At 37.9% G+C, this 22,255-nt stretch overlaps 1 protein-coding gene across 1 annotated transcript in view; it reads left to right on the top strand.

The window, feature by feature from the left end:
* The window catches only part of LOC124159704 (transient-receptor-potential-like protein), an 89,954-nt gene that overhangs the window by 35,975 nt on the left and 31,724 nt on the right, over positions 1-22,255 (top strand). The window contains exon 3 of the mRNA XM_046535614.1: positions 20,727-20,981. Within this exon, the coding sequence (XP_046391570.1) occupies positions 20,727-20,981 (255 nt within the window). The remainder of the gene's footprint in view (positions 1-20,726; positions 20,982-22,255) is intronic.

Below are 22,255 nucleotides of genomic sequence, written 5' to 3'. Positions count from 1 at the left end.
AGTCCCCTAAAAATATGATCATACATATTTTCATTATTTACCCGTGAATAAGATTAATAAGCATTTATATAGTCTTTTTTATACTCTCATCTCTGCTTTTTTACCAACCCCAATTCATGGTCAATTATGAAAGACCAACAAAACTGCCTCACTTGAAAAACTACCTGTCATGAAACAAAGCGAATAAAATGATTCTCTATAGCACGATTAAATCTATGGAGTAAGAGTGAATTGACAGCGAAATCAATTAATAAAAACAAATTACTTTCAATCACAGGAAAAAATGAGAACTTAAATTACGAAACATGCTCACCAAAGTATTAGTCGGTGTTGAACTTTAAAAGAACGTTAACAGGAATTCTCTGACGAAGTCTTCACATAAGAACAACGGCGAGTTTTATTGACTCACAGTTCGAAACTCGAACACTCTTTCCCACAAATGAATCAATCGAGGAAACCCTTCGAGATTGCTTAAGTTTACTGCCGCATAATAACCTATTCTAAAGTGCATAAGCAATTTCTAAGAATAACGGAAATTTCTCATCATCACGTAAATCAACATTTAGAGCAGTAATTTAAAAAATATAAGCATTAGCTATAAGTTGACGTTTGATAATAATTAATATTAAAACCTTATCAGCTAATAATAATAGTGTTTTGTTTATAAACTATGTAACTATTTTTTCTGAATCAAATGCATTTACGGTTAACAATCGAAATCCTATTGTGGATTTCAATGGAAATTAGCCCTAGATTCTGGATTTATTAGCCCTGATGATAATCCCCGAGTCGGAGCTCGAAGCGTAGGAAGAAATAGAGTGTTTAACCCGGTGGGTATCCCGAAATAATTTTACCCACAGAATTAAACAAGCCTAATCACCTTCCCTTAGTACATTAGGAGGCATCCATAAATTACATGAGGCGTTTACGGGGCCCGGAGGCTGGTCAAGCCGATTCTCACCCTATCTCACGTAAAGTAAACAGTGTAAAATTGCCATCTTAGTAGATAATCCTTAATACTAATCTTAAATAAAAATAATTTGTTTCTTCCCATTAATCCAACGCAAGGAAGCATCGATTAACGTATTTACACTGAAAATGCGCATTTTGAACAATCTCACGTGAGATTATAGGAAGGGGGTCGAGCCATATCTCACAATATCTCGCTAAGTGGGTTAGGGGGGGGGGGAATCGCCAAAAGCACCTTACGTAATTGATGGACGCCCACTTATTACATGTGTAATATTTTATCCCGTTATTTTCCCATTTACTATTTAAATTGAGCAATGTTTAACTTTGAATTCACTTCGTAAACAGCAAGGCAGTAAGACAAAAATTTACTACCAATTTCGATTAAGCAAGGCTTTGTTCAAAATCCACCTCAAGTATGACGAAAATTACATTTTTTGTCCCTTGGTAAATGCCTACCTGACGTGCCATGACGTCCAGCAGAGAAAATAAATGTTCCGTGAAAATGGATGCAATACTTGGGTGATGGATTATGGAGAGACAAGGACTTTCCCAACATTGGGAGGTACACGTGGACTTGACCTTGTAAGGTCAAGCTGAGATAAATGGGTACGGGTTATGTCGTTCAGAAGAGGCCCTTTTCCTCCGGCTAAGTGGAGTTCTACCGTAAGGTGAAAGGTGGGGAGAAAGTGATGTGAAATCTGGGGATTCTCAACCGTGAAGTGGACGTAAAACGGACAGAAATGCAGGGAATAAAGTTCGTCACTCAATAACAATCCTTCACCGTGATGGACAGCTTCAATTTTCCTCCGCGCAATCCCATTTCAAGGTCCAAAGCACTCAACGTAGACAGAGAATAAATAACTAAAAACCATTTGCCTAGTAAGTAAAAAAAAATTATCAGTGAACAAAATATTTTGTTAAAAATTCGCAATCGCTTTCAACCCTCAAATACCATAATTCAGGAATAAAACAACTCCCTACCACAGGAAGTACCTTAAGAAAAGCCTTTTTAAGTTGAAACTTGCTGTGACTGCGCTCTTCCATCAGCAGAATTTATTTCATAATAGATTTTTATGCAGCAATAAAGTTAAGCATTCTCGAAGGGTTTCCGAGATTTATTCGTTAGTGGAAGAGAGTGTTCGAAATTCGAACTGTGAGTCAACAACCTCGTCGCTGCTAACTGTTCGTGAGTGAAGACTACGTCAGAGAACTCCTGTTAGCGTTCATCTAAAGTTCAACGCCGAGTAACATTTTCGTGAGCATGTTTCGTAAGTTAAGATCTCGATTTTTTTCCTGTGGACGGCAGCAATTTGTGTATATTAATTGATTTTGCTGTCAATGCACTCTTAATCTCTAGCTTTGATCGTACTAATATGCTAAAGAGAATCAGTTTATTCGCTTTCTTTCATGACAGGTAGTTTTTCAAATGAGCAGGTTTTTTGGTCTTCACAGGTTGAAACTTGCATTTTTGCGAAAAGCGGCTATGACCCGTTACATAAAACGATTTTTCTTTTCATAATTATTGCAACACTAAATGAAATATGATTCATAATCACATATTCTAAATGGATATTCGCGAACATTTGTGGCTCAACAGACAGGTGAAATACAGAAAGGTTTCGGATTTACATAACGTTATTAAAATATAAACCTGATATTTCGTGTTGCCTTCCGCGTTTTTTTTTTATCTAAGAGTACGACATGTTTCGAGAAAACTGCTTTACCTTCTTTAAGAGTAAATTGACATTTTCATAATTTCATGACATTACATAGGTGGTAACGAAATATTTGACAATAAAACATCAAATGCTAATGATAGGCTTAAAAATATCGCAATGAAAAGTAATCATTTGTCCGACACTTGCAGCAATTCAATGAGGAGCATTAACCGCTATCAACACATGCGTAATGGCATTATCAAGGGAGTCCTTCAATAATGAGTTGCACACATGTATTGAAACTAGTTGGGCAGGTTAATTAGTTGGTAAAGGAATAGTTTTATTTACATTGTCGCAACTGGTCAGAAAAAGTTTCAGGGTGATGGTTACACAATCCTGCCAATGGACCAGTGATTTCGAGTAATTTAAATCATTAATTTTTTTTCTTCTTGTATTGACCTCGTTTAATTGATGGTAAAATAGCTCTCGGAGTAAAGGTCAAATGTATGTGATGCAAAAAAGTTTTAGCCAACGTTTCAGTTTATTTTAAACTATCATCAGACTATGAAAGAAAACATGAGAACAATATAAAATATAATGATATACAATATTTTATCCTTTTTTCATCACATGCATTTGACCTATACTCCAAGAACTATTTACCATGTCATTTAAATCGATTATGGCAAAAATGTGTATTAAATCCATTAAATATTAGTACCCATAAAGACGTATCAATGAAAGTTACATGGTTTCGAAATCAAAATGTCGGAGCTCCTACAGAATCGATGCTCGCTCGCGTCCCCATACCTGTACGAAAGGCAAACATTGCCAACCGCCTTTCCATCAAGATATCAACGGTGTTGCAAAGCAAAAAAAAAAACTTCTGAAATGGATAAGCAGCTAAAAACTGCAAAGGCTGCTTAATAAGAGGCAATGTTGCTCGCGAATGGATCAATATCTGCAATAAGAAAGGCCACTGGCAGGTACCCAATTGAGACGGGGCCACTAAATTTCCATTCAGCCGTCCACTATTACGTTTGTTCGGTCATCATCCGAAATTGCGGTCCACGTCACCATTTCTTCATAACGATTAGCTTAAAGAACTATGTACTAGGTAGGAGAGAACAAATTAAATTCTCACCTTGATTACATTCAGCGTAAATTCTATAGCTTCTCTTTCAGAACACTACGAAAGAGGGCATTCCTTAAAACGAGGTTAAGAGGACGTATACGTCCTGCTTAACCAGTCTTTTTCGGTGAAGCATTACTCACATGTCACTTATTCTATCACATTAGCATTTTCAGCGCGAGTAGAGCCTGTTCAACTGTATCTAAAATCAAATGAAATTACATCCGAGAAAATATTTAGGTAAGAGGCAACAGTATCAAATTTCAGATAGAGGAAAATATCGACAAGTCTACGTTCTAAACCCTGAAAATTTCGATATGATCGCTTAAGTGTACGGATAGTTATCCGTCTCCAAAAAAGACTGGTGCAGTGTGAGATAAGTACCCTCTTAATTTTAATTTTTCCCCTTATTAAGACCGTGACCTGTCACATAATGCGACGACGAATTTTAATTTCATCACAATACCACACATCCATTTTATGCCTATATCCTTCAAACTTACTTGAATGAGGTAACTAGAGGAAAAATAAATCAATGAAATATCGCGTTATCGAATATTAACGGCACGCCCAAGTTATAATACCAATAATATTTATTCAATTCCTGCGCCCAAATTTTAACCTTAAAGTAGTCCAGAGCTTGAGATACATTCTTAGAAATGAAGAAACAAGCATGACCTTTTGTGAAGGCATTTAGAAACCACAGTCGCAAATAAATAGTCATTGTGGGACTTCTAAATTGAATTTTATTTTCCAGTACCAACGATAGCTTTATTTATCGAGAGATAAAAAGTATCACTAGTCTCTAAAGCCGATTTCACGATCACTTGTAAGTCGAAAGCATGGTCGGTGATAAACTGCCACGGTGGACCGTCGAAATTGAATTTTCTTTTCCTATTTCGCAGTGGCACAAAGTTATCCCGGAAACGCTAAACATTGTACTTTGCTACCAGATTATTTCAAGAGGAACTTGAGCATTCCTTAAAAAGTGGATATTTCATGTCAAAACAGGCCATTTAGATCAGTTGTGAATCAAAAGATGATTTTTTTAACCATTTAACTCCAATTTAGCTCCAAACTGAGGTTTTAAGGTTCAAATTATCCTAATTGATAGCTAATCTAGACATTTCTATAAAATTAAACACATAATTATTAACGCTTTCGGAAGAAGACATGTCTCAAGTCTTGCTATTCCGTCAATATTCCATCGACATGGTCACAATTTGTTGGTTTTTTTATCCCATCAAGCTTTGTTTCCCTCTTCAAAAAGCACTTTTGCTCCTCCTTTCCTCTGTCCCACCCCTTGAATCACGCGAAAGATGATGGATTGCCTCCGAAATCTTAAAGAATCCCACCCTTGAGGACTCTTCCCGGAAAAAACCTTGGCCACACCAGCCTTTTATCGCTCATGGTGGCTCTTCCCCCTCGGATGCCTTCCTTCGCCCCCCCTATTCCTCTTGGATCGGTCCCATTCCCCCGAGGCCGCACTTCGAATTCGTAAACAGGGGCGGCACACGGCGGAGAAGAGATGGATGGAACGGAACGCAAGGGCCGGCCCGGTGTACAGCACACTTCAACCCGTTTCATTCTTTCCTTTTTTCCCCTCTCTCTCTTTTCCCTTCGCAGTAGGAGTGAGCGTTGGGAAGGCCGTATATCCTCGCACGGATGAGAAAAAGGTGGAGTAGTTATGCACCACCAGTTGGGAGGGAAAGTGTGAGGAGCTGTGAGCGCAATCTGTGAGGAAGCGATGCAAATAAAATGATCCAGACGGGAACAAATGGGCTCATAGAATGGGATGATGCGAGATATTTGGAATGAAACGAGAGCTCTGGAATGTTCTGGGAATGCTTCCCTTTTGGGAACGGATTGGAAAAACACTCTACCTAGTTTTGCGCCCATGTCGTCGGAGGCAATTTTGCAGTGGCTCGTGAAAGAAGTCGCGCGGCAGTTATCCCACCCAGTGACGGCCAATTTTGGGCGAAAATATGGAAACATAAACACTTTAAATGATAATGCACCTAGATTGAATCTATATACACATCAAATATGAAAGATTTTATGAATAAAATTCGTCCAAATAAAATCAAACTTGACAGGGGTTCCAAAAGAACGCAGGTCACATGGTCATGTGCACCACGCTTCCATCCTTCCCATGCTTTCTTTTTCCTCTCTAAATACTCGAAGCGAGCGCAAGGTATGCCCTAGCGTCACTCGGGCGATAAAGGAGGAGTAGTTATGCACAATCAGTTGTAAGAGTACCAGTGAGGAGCGGTGAGCGCACTTTGTACGTAAATGATTCAGATAAAGAGATTCAAAGTGAAGCGACGACTTTTGGAATGGTACAAAGGGAGAGATTTGGAATGGAAAGAAGATTCTGGCCGTAATGATATCCTTTCCTCCCTAAAAGGATTGGGAAATCTCTATGACTGGTTTTGTTCACAAGTAGTTAGTCTTGTACTCAATACGAGACATAAAGGCGGCAAGTATTAACTATTTTCTGTGTACGTCAATTTCGTGGGAGAAAGGAATTTTAAATGACTCATGGTCACTGTTGAATGACTTTGAACATAGTTCGAACTCATTCGTATCAATTATGAAATTAATTTTCAAAACAGAGTTCAAATCAATCTTAAGTGTCATTCGAACGGAAAACAGGCCATTTACAGCACACTTAAATCCTTTTAATTCTTCTTAATATTCCCTATCTCGCTATTTGGGCCAGGTGTGGAAGACTTCTATTCATTTGGTTGAAAATTTGGACAAGCTATTTAAAACTGGGGTAAAACGAGAGTAAAAGTGATTTAATTATATTAATAAGCGAATTGTTTGATGAAAATGAAATACGAGTTACGCTGTGAAGGAGGGGGGATAAGGTGGGAGATTTCGAATGGATGTTTCCAAGTTTCTACGCGTTTTGGAATCTTTCCCGCGAAAGATAACCTAAAAATACAAACAATAATTCTGGATTTGCTCAGCTTGGTGTAAGCCGCACTATACGGATCATTAACGGAATCGCGGAGCATTAATTCCCTTCTATAACAGACAATTTTTTACGGAAAAGAGAAGATAAAGCTACTGTCATATTACATTTTAAAGTATCATATAACAAGTATCATAATATAAATATAAGTTTGTATAAAATACCTATAAAGAATTATCCAACTTTCACTCCATGCTCATCAAAGATAAAATCGTTCGAGAAAAAATATTCAAATCATATGAAACTTCGCAGGAATTCGAACAGAAGGCAGGCTGCACCCTTTCGCCCACAGCCAACTTCAACCTTTTGCACGAAGGCTTCCGTGGAGTCCCACTTTCAAAGAGACTTTTCCTCTCTACACTTTTTTCCGGCTCTTCCTCCGCTTCAATCTGTACCCTTAGACGAAGTCTACACATGTTCAAGGATATGGACAGACGTGGGGAGAGCACCGAAAAAAACAGTACGTCACCACACTTTAATCCTTTTTATTTTATTTCGTATTCCTATCTCTAAGTTCCTCGGTGGGCCAACCGTAAGGAAGGCCGTATTTTTTCGGTCGTAAAAGATCGAGTAGTTGTTTAGCCCCATTTGGAGAGACAGAGTGGGGTGCGATGCGCGAACTACGTGAATAAACGATGTAAAAAAAAGATTGCAAGTGGAAAAACGCGATTTTTGACGGGATTGGGATAAAATTCCGGAATGGAAACAGATTTTTGCAAGTGATGGGATCATTTCCGCGACGATGATTCGAAAAACTCTCTACTGGTACGGCGCGCAAGGTGTTACTGACGCATATGAAGCAGGAAGGAGTCGCGCGGCCGCGATATGCAACTGCCAAATTCGTACGAAATGGTGAAGATACAGCAACTGCAACATGATGAACGTTTGGCTCTTTACACCAAATATGACATCAGCTTTGAAAATAAATCATTCTAACCAAGTCAAACTTAAAAAGGATTCGATTACATATTCCTTGGTGTTGCAATTGCTTCCGGTTGCAACACCAAGTACTAACTAATCAACTATCACCCACCCGTAACTAGGAAGAAATTATTTGCATTAGGGATGAATTATCCATTTCCATTGTCCGATTGTTATACCTAAATATTGGGTTAATACGAAAAATATATTACGGGAAAATCCTTTTTGCGATCATCTTCATAAATACTCGCAATGTTCTCTCGCAACTCTACACTAGCTCTACCGAGGAGTCATTTTAGCTAAAGTTCCCTTGATAAAGCCCTTGTGAGTAAACAGAAATACGGATTGGAAACTCTCTGCTGGACATCAATACCCACTGGTTCTTCACTACCGTAGCTAACGCTTGCGAAGACAAACACAACAAATATCAGCCAGTGCGAGTTTCCTTTGAAGTCATCCATGTCATAAGAATGAGGACTACATGACATTTGAAGATTCAACTCACCAGGTAAACGATTTTTGGGATCTCTCATGGCAAGGATATAAATCAGTTTCTTTCCTTGTCTTCTTTCGGGTTATGCAAATATTGAATGCGGATAATATCACATCGATTCCACAAAGCTCGCGTCATCCCATGCGATTTCTTGCAGATTTATCTCAGACATCCTAGCCGCAAGATGAGGACAGCAGGAGATAATCATCCTTCAAGGTTTAATGAACATTCTAGTCACTCACACCAAAATGACTGGGGTGCAATGGACTGGTCCATAACTTGGGTCGGGAATACCAGAGATTACATAGGATGACTTACAATGAAGATTCCTACCTCACGAGCGTAGAATCCGAGTTCAAGGATTCCAATTCTACACATTTTTTCTAGGTTTTAAATCAGAATCACATCCCACCGATGGAAGCGTGCTTTGCGATCCACTTAAAAAATCTTTTCATGATTTCTTCTCCAATAAAGGAATATAAAATATAGTTAGCCTGAAAATCGTATTCAAATGAAGTTGCTAAATTACTTATCCGACATTCGTACGATTTATTGCATTGAATTAATAATTATTTTCATGCAATGCAACGCGTGGTTGTCGCAGAACTACTTTAGTCCGCAGTAAATTACGAATTATACTAGACTTAATGCACAACGAAATATTCCTAATTCCAAACCAGAGATATCGTATAATTTTCGACATTAACAATCCACATTATCAACGCGCAGCACACATTTAAACAGTCCGTAGAAAATTTTTACATTGTCATTAACGATGGACATAAAAACTGTGATAAAAGCATGAAATTGTAAATTTCACTAGTACCGAAGCAATTTTAATTCATAAACAGCATCTGCTTTTTACTCCATTAATTAATTTTGCCAACATTTTTCCTCTATCATTACGTTCTTGGAACATTATAGTTATGTAAAAATCACCGTGAACAGGATACATTTAAATGGTAACAGTCAATTACCATTGTCCTGGCCACCTTACCATGAATAACCTATACAAAAAAATGCCATAAGAAAATACAGAACCCAATAGAATACAAATACTAGTGAGAGGAATTGAAGAAGGAATTAGTCACACAAAAAGGACTAGGATGTTGACTTAAGAGGTCTCACTCCAATGAATAATTTATGAGTCCCATCATTGCCATGAGACATATGGAAAAAATCCTTCATGATTTATTACACGCGTATTCGATGTGGAAAAGCCCTCCGCTCACGTCACTTATAATTCCATCGTCACATTCTTAAGAGCAGGAGGAGGATGGCGAAATTTTTTTCCAAAGAATCAGAATTCGGAAAACATCAAGGAAAATCACGCCCAACTTTTTCTTCCCAAACATCAAGGAGGTGTGATTAATTATCTCGACATTTACTTCTCCACCGAGCAAATTTGAAAACAGAAAATGAAAACAACCCAAAAATCAATTTTTGACTATTTCCACAAATAAGTGAAAGCAAGTTTTTATGCTTAAAATTATCATTTCATACGCTAAATTAGAACTCTGGTTTCCTGCACTCAAGCAAACACAGAGATCAAGAACAACTTAAGCCAATGGCGTCATCAAATCCACGTTTCTGTTTTTTTCTCTTTCCACCCGACACCTTGATGCATTAGTCCATTAGAAATCCCCCTTTTTCTTTTTTTCAACCAGCTCGAGGGTAGATCAACAGGATTCCTGATCGTATAAATCTTTCACATCCGTGGTTTTGTCTCAAAGATCGCCTACCAAAACTAGCGGTCCACTGAATCCCTTATAAACGTGTTTGAAAAACTAATCACTCCTTGGGAAGTCTTTCACACATTCAGTGACAGATCCAGTTGGATTTTGCGCCGAAAGAATGCAGCTTATTCTTTTCGGTAGCTCAGCCTTTTATTTTTCTTTACTTTAGAAAGGCACGTAAACTAGAACAATGGTGATAACAAACTGTTTACAAACATCAACTGTTACTATATATCCAACACCCCCACTTAACAGCTTATGTCGTCAGGCCCATTCCATTCCTTAATTCTTCAAATTTTATTTTTGGAAGTGGCTTCGTCAGTGCATCAGCAATCATGTCCTCACTCCTGCAGTAAACAAGCTGAATAACATTATTTTTCATTAAATCTCTTATAAAATGGTGCCGGACATCGATGTGCTTCGTTCTGGCACTAAATTTTTCATTTGAAGCTATTTTTATGCATCCCTGGTTGTCTTCATAGATTATTATTGGTTCATTCTGCACCTCCCCCAGATCATGCAGTAATTGTCGTAGCCAAACACCTTCCTGACTGGCAGATACTGCAGAAACATAATCAGCCTCTGTTGTAGACAGAGCGACAGAAGACTGCTTCCTGCTGGACCAGGAAATTGCACTGTTTCCCAACTTAAAAATATATGCACTTGTAGATTTCCTATCTTGTATATCTCCACCCCAGTCGGCATCTACATATCCAGTCAATTTAAGATCTTCACAGGCATAAATATTCAATGCCATATCACTGGTTTTCTTGAGATAACGCATTAGTTTCTTTAAAGCTTCCCAATCTCGCTGTCTGGGATTACTAACCCGTCTGCAGAGAATACTCATTGCTCCAGAAATATCTGGTCTAGTAGTTGTTGAAATATACAGAAGTGCCCCCACTGCTTCCCTATATTTTCCATTATTTGGCAAGGCATCATTCTCTCCTTTCAATTTGGGATATTCAGGATCCATCGGTATAGATACACCTTTTGCATCTTCCATCCCGAACTTTTTCAATATTCCATCTATTTTGGATTTCTGATTTAACTGAAAACTTCCATCCTCTTTTCTCTGGATTTGTATTCCTAAATAGTTAGTTGCATCTCCCAAATCTTTTACTTCAAAGTGATGATTCAACATTTGTCTTAGTTCCTTAATTTTATCTTCATTATCATGAATTATAATCAGGTCATCTACATAAATCAGAATATACATCTTTTTCTCATTTTCATTCTTCGTATAAAGACATGGATCTGCTAGGCTGCGCTGAAATCCTTTTTCAAGCAAAACATCACTTATTTTGACATTCCAAGCTCTTGCTGACTGCTTCAGTCCATATATTGATTTTTGAAGCTTGCAAACTAGCTTATCTTCAGTGGTTTTTGTGTAGCCCGGTGGTTGTTTCATGTATAATTCTTCTTCGATGTCGCCATTAAGAAATGCTGTTTTCACATCAAAATGTCGGACAAACAGCCTTCGTTCTGCGGCTATGCTCATAAGGACTCTAAAGGTGCTTTGTCTTACAACTGGTGCAAAGGTTGAATCGTAGTCTTCTCCATATTTTTGAGAGTAACCTTTTGCAACAAGTCTTCCTTTTCGTCGACAAATATCTCCATTTGAATCATATTTTGTTTTGAACACCCATTTGCATCCAATGGCATGTTTCCTTCAGGCAATTTAGTTAAAATCCATGTTTTATTTTCTTCGAGAGATTTTATTTCTTCATCAGCGGCTTTCATCCACTCCTCTCTTTCATTCGCAGGCAATTCCATTACCTCTTCTAAAGACTCTGGATCGGGCTTTGGGTTAATTTTAACAGTGTATGATAACCATTTTGGTGGCACCCCCTTGCATTCTCTTGATGATTTTCGAACTGGCTGATCTGTTCTGTCCATTTCCAGTTTGGTGCTATCATATATCTTGGTGATTGGTATTTCTCTTTCTCTCATCAACTTATCATCCTCGTATGTATAACGCTCAGATGATTCTTACTAGAGGCACGTAAACTAGAACAATGGTGATAACAAACTGTTTACAAACATCAACTGTTACTATATCTCCAACAGATCCAAGATAGGGACATGGGGAAGGTTGAGTGGGGGGTAACCTACCAGCAGTATTGGGGGTCCGAACAAAATTACCATTCTATCTAGTGTAAATTGGATACCCAAAGGGCTATAGCCCCTCTCTGTATTTGCTACTGGATTGTAACATACCAAAAAAAGTGAAAATTTAGAGCTAATACTTATTTCAATTCGTTAAAGTAGGTAAATGTATCGGAAAATACAAATAAATACTTTTTTTACAAAGTGGCAATATCCAAAAATTTCGATTTCATCTGGTACGTGTGTTTTGATCTAATGGGGGGAAGCTATAGCCCCCTCACGTTCCCCTTTAGATCCACCACCGCACATTCACACACACACTCGGATCGAGCGATAGAAGAGGGAGATGGTCTCAAGGATAACGATAACGAGTGCAAGAGAAAATAAGCACACTCTTCCAACCACCCTCCCCTAGGAATGTGGAACAGGTTCATATCAATATTCAATATTGTGAGATTTTATGACATCTACCACAAGGAACCAAAGAACGATTTGTTTTACCTGGCTGCAAAAATATTGCAGCTAATACGAAAAACTATTCTTTGCGATCGTATAAGTAATTATTATTGGTTGTTAGCAATGATAACATAAATATTTGTAGCCTACATTTTTGCCCAACAACAATATTGCAGCGTCGTTTATTCTCTCCTGCTGGAGTAACAAAGGAGTATACAGTGGCAACAATCTAATGATCATCAAAGAAAACATTCTGCTAAAATATTTACTTTTCCAATAATATCTGGTGACCAGCACTCGACATTTTCAGGTTTGGTATATGGAGGAGGCGACCAACAGCTGAGGTCATTTGCGCCATGAGGGAAGGGTAGATAAGGAAGGGTGGAGAGAAAACCCGGAGTCGGCATTAGCCTGCTCTAAACAAAAGGCGTCAAGGGGACCGCGGTTTAACGTCCCATACGACGGACGGAGTGCTGAACTTGAAGCGCCGTCCACAAATCACTTAATTAGGTATCGAGCAGCTTCTGAAAAATCTCTGCCACCGCCGGAATTTGAACTCGGATCATCTGCATGGGCAGTCAGCACCAGTGGCGGATTCAGGATAGGGACAAGGGGGGGCTAAGTGGGGTTAAAAATTGCAGCAGCAGTGGGACTCGGAAGAAAATTAACATTATATATAGTGTAAATTGGATACCCAAGGGGGGGCTACAGCCCCATTAGCTCTCCCCCCCCCCCCACCCCCCATAGATCCATCACCCGTCAGCACTCTAGCTACCATACCAACCCGATACCCTCGACATTGCCTCCTCACATCAAAGAATACATATACTTTGTCAAAGCATGCGTAAAACATCTCGCTGCGATGTGAGGACAACGAATTAGTGATTAAAAAATCTTCACGAGAAGTCAGACGCGGACGAACCCTGAAGAAAGTAGGTTGGGGGCAAATTGCTTTTCATTCCGCTTCTCTCGCCATTGCGTCAATCCCTCTCATCCTCTGCTCTCATTTCCTTCCCTTTCATCGGGAGGTGGAAAAACTGCTGAGCAAACACGCCTCTCAACTTGGCGATCTTTTGTGCGCCCGAGTGCTTAGTGCACCCATATGTATACCCTACACTCGCGGTTAATTCCGTGTGAGCTTTCAATCCACCCCGCAAGAGAAAGACCAGGTCATCACCATCACACTGAAGACTTGCACATGGTAGAGCGATAGAGAGAGAGAAAAAAAAGAGAGAGACGAAAGCGCTCACCTTATAATCCCTCCTTCCTTTTTTTCCCCCCAACTCCGCCATTGACTCCTCTCACCCCCCGCAAGTGAGATTTACCTCTTTCGCAATCGCCCCGTGCCGCCTCTGCAGTGGTGTGTCTGCTCCTCCGTGACTAAACATTCGCTCTCGCAGGCCTAGAGAGAGAGAGAGAGAGAGACGAGGTTAATTATGCATCAAGAGCAACTGCATCTCGCCTGCCTCATCAAGTCACTCTTCTATGATTTTTCCCTGTATATCTTCACCTCCTAATAAATCATTGGTTATTGATAAGTAATGTTACTGTTTCCACATTGAAATTATTTTTGAAAGAAAAATAACAACTATGAAAAAATTAATAAAATACTATCACATTAATAAAATTTGGACTGTAATTTCGCATGACACTTGCGAGAAAAATAATAAAAAATAAATTCAAAAGAAAATTACCAGAATGATAGAGTAAAAAAAATAAAAAATGGAAAATACCTATTTTTAAAAAATAATAATAATTGATCCAATTCTTAAAGTATTGTGTTTGTACTGAACAACTGCTCCTGCACTTTGTTAATAATTTGTAGATTCAAGTTTATATTTTTTAGAAAAATATAACTTCACACCAACAACGGTGCACATACACTATTTTATTCGTGTTCCCTAGTAAACTGGCTAGTTGGATTGGGCTAAGGGTCACTGGAAGAGCTGAAATTTACCTGCCTTCGGCGCGGTTATCGACGTGATCAACTGCATCTCGCAATCATCCGAGTGGCTTCCAAAGAAGGATATGTTGAGTTTCCCCTCAACATCAGCCCGCATTCAATTTTATGCGTACCTAATACTATTTCTGCTATAAGAAGAACTTCAACTCTCTCCTGGATTAATAAATTAATAAAGAAAATATATTTTGGTAAAACTTTAAAAGAAAAAAACTACACAGAGAACAAGTCTCTAAATACGAAGGAAATAATGAACACGTGAACTCTCTCCCTCCTTTTCTATTGGTTGATAAAAGTGAAAAATAAACTTATTTTGGTAAATTTTTAAAGGAAAAATACTTCACAGAGAACATACATCTAATTATGAAGGAAATAATAAAAAAATAATTTATCTAAGAAATAATTATATGGTACACATTCGGTTGCAAATAGACATTGGTCCAAAAAGGAACATCAAAGTATTCCGAAGTCCTTTCCCCTATGACCTATAGGGGAATGTAGATTTCGCAGAAATGTTAATAAGAAAGTCAACGTAATTAAGCAATACAGTTCAAAACTATGAAAATCAAAATGATGCTAATCTTTCATTAAACCCAAAAGGACATCATCAATTACATAAATGATCAAGAACATAAGAATGAAACTGGCAATTCTGCTATAGGTCATCATTATATGTCCAGATTTTTTCGGCCGTTTCGGGCCCTGTTGGCGCCTTCTCCACGTCAATATCAAACGCAGCTACAATAATACTAATTGAGGTCGAGACGAAAAAACATAATGCGGTACCTATCGAAAAATGTCATGCTTCCCTGTCCTTAAACTATTCAGCAGTTCGTTTATGGCACGAACATATGCAGCCACTTGAACACACCTTTGGTTAGCATCCGAGGTTAACAGATTTATCTTACTCAAGAATAATGCAGTGGAATGCTAAGTAAATCACTTAAATTAAATTACGTTTTATTCAAAAGAAAGGTATTACAAAAATAACTGCATATTCTAATATTTCGTCATTATACTACTTGTAAACACCGTAACGTCTGAAACTTTATCCGCATGGACTTTTCTGAACTTCAATTTCAACATAAATTGGAGTGGTCGTATCTGATAATTACGCTTTTGCATAAACACCTGTCTAATCGATAGCAATGTGTTAAATTTCATTTCTCAATGACAAGACACTAACGAGGAATATATATTTCCTCCATCTTCTTCCTGATAATGGAGATAACAAAAGTAACAAAAAATGCGCAAAAATCCATCCGATGAATTATACAGTAAGTAATTAATGCGGGAATGGTTCTCGGCGTATTTTGGAATTAATTAAAACCTAAATTAGGAGGTTATCTCACATAAGATTGAAATTGAACCCGAACACCAGCATTTGTTTCCGTATCCTACATGAGACGCTGCATAAATATTAATGAGCCGCACGAGAAGTGAAATTGCACCTGTGTCGAGGGAAATCCCACACATCAGGGTGGACGGAATTCAAAATTGGCAGCAACAAAGCTGTCCGCAAACTTTAAAGTCAAAATACACAAATTGAACAATTTTCTAAACACATGATTATATCAATCATCACGAAGCGTCTTAGAATAATTAGAATATTTCACCTGTCTCAGGCAGAGCCAATATGGAATAAGGGTGATCCGCAGAAGTCGAGTTGAAAGTAAAACTTTTAGTCAGATGGGAAAGCGCATTGGCAGCAAAGAGCTTGAAAACGCCAATTTTTACTCCCAGGGGTAAATTTTTGGCCTATTGAGAATGACCTTCATAGCAATCGCGAATATCGCGATTCCAGCCAAGGGAGACACCACCTGGCGGAGAACGCTCGTAACAGAGGAACGATGGTCATGACGCGGTAGTGCTATGAGGAATAGTGTATATGAGACCTTTACACTGTTTTATTGACTAGTTACGGGGGATACGTACTTTTTGGTTTCAAAGCAATTATTACCGTTACTTGAGGTTAAATATTCTTTAATTCTACGACCCTGTAATAACTGCAGCAGAAGTGTAATTGTTTCAAAGCGAGGCGACGGCTGTTGTTCCCGCACGTAGGTAGGAGCAGAAAGCTCTTGCTTAGGGCGATTTTAATGGAGATACGTTGGTTTTACATGTTATATCTATTAACACAGTGTTATTTCAATTGAAAATCGTTCATGTGTCAGGTTACGCAGAAAAAGGTAGAAAAATAGCTTATATCCAATGCATCAAAGTATCCGATATCCGTGATCGCGGTTTTCGAGATTTTCAGTATAACATACTCAATATTTACATTGCCATTATTATGAGCGGGATGGTATTTACCCGTGTTAGTCTGATAAATGTGTTTTTTTTTCTTCTGTGCGCGATGTGCTATTGAACAATTTACCTGAAGTTGCTGAGTATAGTAACTCAAGATTGACGTTAAGTATCAATAGCAAGGAGGCTGAACCTACTGTACCATTGAAAGAACGATTTTTAAGAGCGTCTCACGATGTAAATTAGTAATATATGAATTATGGTAAACATAATTAGCTTATTTTGATTGATTCCAGGTGTCAATTCAGTAGACAATTCGAAGTCATACATAGTCACAGAACATACTGCTTTCAGACAAGAAATGGACGACTTTCACCTATTCAAGGCAATGCCAAGTTTCATTTCGACTTTGAAATGTAATAGTGGGCAAAGAAACTTAGTCCCCAAATACCTTTCCCCGTAGACAGTTACAATAACTCATTCAACGGATTATTACTTAACTGTGATACCCAATTTAAATTCAAAACTCAGCCAATTTCATGTGATGCTCTGTCGAATAAGCATAACCTGGTGTTAATAAGATTGCTATAAATAATATTGTTTCTACAGAATATTACAAAGATAATATTGCAATTCCTTTCTGAGGTAACCGAACGATTAAAGCTAATATTATTAAGACAAGTTCTACTTATCATATTATTACATGATTCATGTAAAAATATCAGGCCATTCAGTTTCCTTCTAACCATCAGCGGTTGGATATCCAAAAGGCATTTTTTCTCTGTATGGGGTATGTTTAGTGTTGAATCTACCATAGTAGTTTAAAACTTGCTTTGTACCCTTTCAGTTTTAATCATTTACACTTTATAATAAGGATGCCATATAACTCTGTTAAATTCGAGGATAGAGCATACCAGTTCTGAATGCAATACTTTGAGCAAATGAATGTGTTTTGTAACTCAAAGCAGACGATTTTTAAAACCTAACATACATACGAGCCTTTTGCAAATTACCTATTAATTACACCAACTTGTATATTTTCATCTGAGGAATTATTAATGAAATTATTAAATGTAGCTAAATTAGTAGTAGTAGACATTATTTATCTGAAACCTTGCTGTTCAGTAACTAGTATGTACATACTTCAACATGAGGTTAAAGAACGAATAACTATCGTCTCCATGATTTTACCAAGAACAGGTTGTCAACGGAGATGTGAATCAACAGTAAAAGTCCTTAAGTCTTCCTTAAATTTCTAAATTATACCAAACAAAATCATTTCCCAATGGTAAATCACACCAAATAACTATTTTGTACATTTATTATCCGGAAATATGATAATAATATAGGTGAACACAGCATTCCACATCAGTGAAGCAGACGGCTGTAGCGCCCAAATACAACACGAAAACTGCCTGGAATGGATTATGGTTCCATGTATTGAAGCGGCAGATTGTGTATGAAATACAATTAAGTTCTTTTGTAGTGTATTCGATAGAAATGGCTAGGAAGAAACGTAATACGAGTCGGATGGATGCAAGTCGAGAATCAAACCTGACTGGTTTGATTAGGTACATTATAAACACCTTTAGTTACATCGTCAAGCAGTTTTCTTCAGTTCTAGATCTTCTTACGGACGAAAGAAGCCGATAAATACACCATATGAAGGTTTTAAAAGAATATTTCTATCTTATTAGCTCTTGATATTAAGGTTTATGTTCTCTCCGTACGCCAATGCTTTACGATTGTTTTGATTTTACCATCATTCTGGCGGCCATATTGGAAATTGACGTCACTGACAGCAGCGCCGCCATCGGTCATTTGAGTCTCGAATTAAACTGTGTTCTATCAAACTATAAATTGCGCAAATTGACGACATTTTAAGTCTTTAAAGTCCTTTGCCTGGACCAAAAATAACAAACGAAAATGATACCATGACCGACAACTTTAAGTTCAACCCACAGTTAGTTCATTTCTTGAGGAAAGGCTTCCAGATTAAATTGTTAAAATTATGGACTAATACGATGACATTATACGGCATCAAATACCTTAAAATATGCGTTGAAATTTTGAAATATAGAACTTAAAAAGAACTACATAGCACCTACCAGTCTAAAAAAATCTGGAAGTTTACTCAGCCAGTGGTTCAAATGCAAAGTTGGATTGCATTGGTGAGTGTAAGGCTCATACAAGACGGTACCACTATCGAATGAACTTTACACAGTCCGGGTAGGGGGAGGAGAGTTCTTTTCCCTCGACCACCTCGTACTTTTTCGTAGGATTTTCGTATGGGTAGTCCGACGACCTCACGCGAGATTTGGACCCTTTACCCTTAGAGCAGTTGCCCTACACTCGATCAACGGATTAAAGAGCATAATAGGTTCTATTTAAATTTAGGACTTCACCAACTATCGGAATAAAAAATAAACCTATTGCAGTGTTCCATTCCATTTTCACATGCGCATAGGACATCCATAAAAATAATAAAAAATAACGCAATATATGAGAGGAAGTAATCCATTAATATTTCGCATAAAACAAAGCATTGTGACAAAGTTACTATTGAGTTATTTTCCAAAAATCTCTTTCAGTCAAATAAACATGGACGGATTCGGGGGAAAAATTATACAATAAAATACGCTAAAGCACACTAATACACTAAACGCTATACGCTAAAGCTAAAAATGACAAAAATAACTAAACGTTTTTAAACTACCTTACATGCCACGGTAGAGAAACAAGGAATAATTCCATAAGGAAAAGAAATTAATAACTATGTTACCGTCTTTATTGTATTTTTCCAAGATAATTAGTAGCAACTTCACCATGCGTAAAACAACGCGGAGTCCCTGAGTAGCGACGGTTTCAACGTGACCATGGCTTCTATGCGTAGGAACACTTGATTTTAATGAGAGAAAACTAAAGCAGAGATCCTGTCATAGGTGACCATTCCTCAACATATTTCATCAAAAAATGTAAGTTTTAACACTCAAATCCACTAAAATCTTTGGTAGTTAAATCTTAACTATGGTAGCTAACGAGTTATTTAAGAAAACTTAAAAAAAATTTAGAAATTTTTAATACTTAAATGGAGCTATTTGATTCTAACCCATACTTTTAATTACTATCTACGTACACAAGTGGAAAATTGAATATTCTTCTGCCGCAGAGCTTAATGTCACCATTTCAAGCATGTTACCTCCCCTTTCTTAAATTACTTGAGGTTTTAAATTTTTTGATGGAGTACAATGCTCTAATTTCCTCGGAAACTTTCTTTGGCCCGAATGCCAAATGATATTCGGGTACGCCAACGACTCAGTTCTGACTTTCCTTCCCAATGTCCCCATCGTGACCCGAATACGCGACTAAGGAGGAAAAATGAGAACGTAATTCTCACCCTGACGAGTCTCACGAAGCTGCAATTACCTTTAATTCTACCAATCCCGTAGACGCCATTTCAGATTTTCACCGTTGCCTTGCTTGACTGACTACATGTAGAGTGCGAAAAGAGTATCGAGACAACGGTTCAATAAACTTAAAGATGGTACCATGAACTCTCTGGATATAACATACCAATCGGCCTCGGTGACGGCGGGGTAAAGTCGTCGCCTGCCAATCAGACGATCACGAGCTAAAGTAAGTCCCCTATGAAGGGCATGGATGTATGCGAACGTTTCATAGTTAAAATATACCCCGATGTAAAGGCCAATAAATTGCTCCTTTCGTTGGTATTTCAATGAATAAAGAAAAAATAATCTATGCATAAAGCAAAACTATGTTTTCTATGCATTTAATTACGCAGAATGCCTAAGTAGTGTTTTTGTTAACACTAATTGTCCTCAAGCAATAATTTTATAAAATGTTGCACCAAAAGTTCGTGTTTTTTGTAAGGAAGCTTTATAAAAGCAATGTGTTCATGTGGTAGCGCAATTTATACAGGAAAAATTAAAGTTATACTTGTACAAAGTTGTACTTATATGTATTATAAGTGGATAAATGAGGCGCCTATATAATGACCCTGCGTACCATAATTCCATTCATCACTTTCAATTTTCCTTTCAGGCGATGCCTTACTCCACGCCATCACGGAGGGCGTTCCGCGGATCGTGGAGATGCTGGTGGACCACCCTAGCGTCACGGTGGCCACGCTGGCGCCCGAGTGGGTGGCGTCGCGCGGCGGGGGCTTGGGGTTCGACGCCCACAAGGGGACGACGTCCGTGGGCGACGAGGGCTCCGACTTCTCGCCAGATGTCTCCCCAATCATCCTCGCCGCGCACTGCAACCAGTTCGAGATTCTACAGCTGTTCCTCTCCAGGGGTACGTTACAACCACCCTTATCACTATGCTAAATTCTGACCATTTTCATTCTTTCGCCTTCAAATGCACGATAAAAAGTATCAATTTATGCATTTTAGATACACGGAATCAAAATAACACACTCTGATTCAGCTTTATTTTCTTACTTTTTAGTAAACTCTTCATCTAAATTGTTATTATTTCCCAATTCTGTCAGGTTTTCGTATTTCTCCCCTCGAAGTGAACGTGCAATATCAAACTCTTAAACGCATTTTTCTTAGACATGCATAAATAATGCAGAAGAATTCAGCGGAAATTCCACATAAATCTCTTTCTCACAGCGTAACACCTCTTCTATCAACGTTATCATATGATATAATTGTAATTCTCGAGGGCTACATTTGTCATCTACTAATTAACTTTTTGAATCTTGGCTGTATTGAGTTAATCATAATATGTTAATACAACCATTTGTGCACTTAAGAAGGATAGTAGCAAATTTAAAGAGTTTCGGAGATCAAATGAAGAAATAGCTTTCATTTATACACGAGAATAAAGTAAAGATATAGGATTACGAATTAGGTTGGGCTCTGCTCCAAGGATGTAAAATGGCAGAAAGCTAGTAACAAGATCTATTTGAAAAGCTGTGATGAACCATATATTACAATTCAAGGACAGTGGGCATTAAATTCCATTCTAGTCCAATGAAACTATCCGTGTATCCAATAATATTTTCCAACACAATCTTCGAAGCACAAATATCACACAATGAACCAAAACCACAAGAAACACGCCAAGAAAAACACCACGCATTAATCCGTATACGTTCCTGAAAGAGCAAAATTAAACACCAATCAATTCTAATGTTATTATAATAATTATCCATTAGGCTCTCAAAATCAGTGCCTGGCGCTACATAACTCATATCCTTCATAAGGATGAAAATCAAATATCCTCACGTTGACTTTAAATAGGGATGAATTAAAACGCAATTTAAATTAATGCAATTAATATCTAATTCATTGATATAGAACGTCTTGAGTACAAGGTCAGGGAAGGATTAGCATACGCATTCAACTAAAACTTTACAATAGTGAAGTCAAATGGGATTAAGTTTTTCAAGGATGACATTGTGCCAATTAATGCTGTACTAACGATCACATTTCAAGGATGACATTGTGCCCAAGCTAACATTCAATGGCTATTTAAGGTAGTTAGAGTTTGATGAAACTTTGGTCACATATTCTTTAAAACAGGCACTTTAAATAATCTAAAGAAAAAGGGATTTCCATGTG

This window comes from Ischnura elegans, chromosome 5 (genome assembly GCF_921293095.1).
Source record: "Ischnura elegans chromosome 5, ioIscEleg1.1, whole genome shotgun sequence".
In the NCBI taxonomy this organism is placed as follows: Eukaryota; Metazoa; Arthropoda; class Insecta; order Odonata; family Coenagrionidae; genus Ischnura; species Ischnura elegans.
Note: the sequence above shows the minus strand (reverse complement) of the source record. Positions and strands in the feature narration are given on the sequence as shown.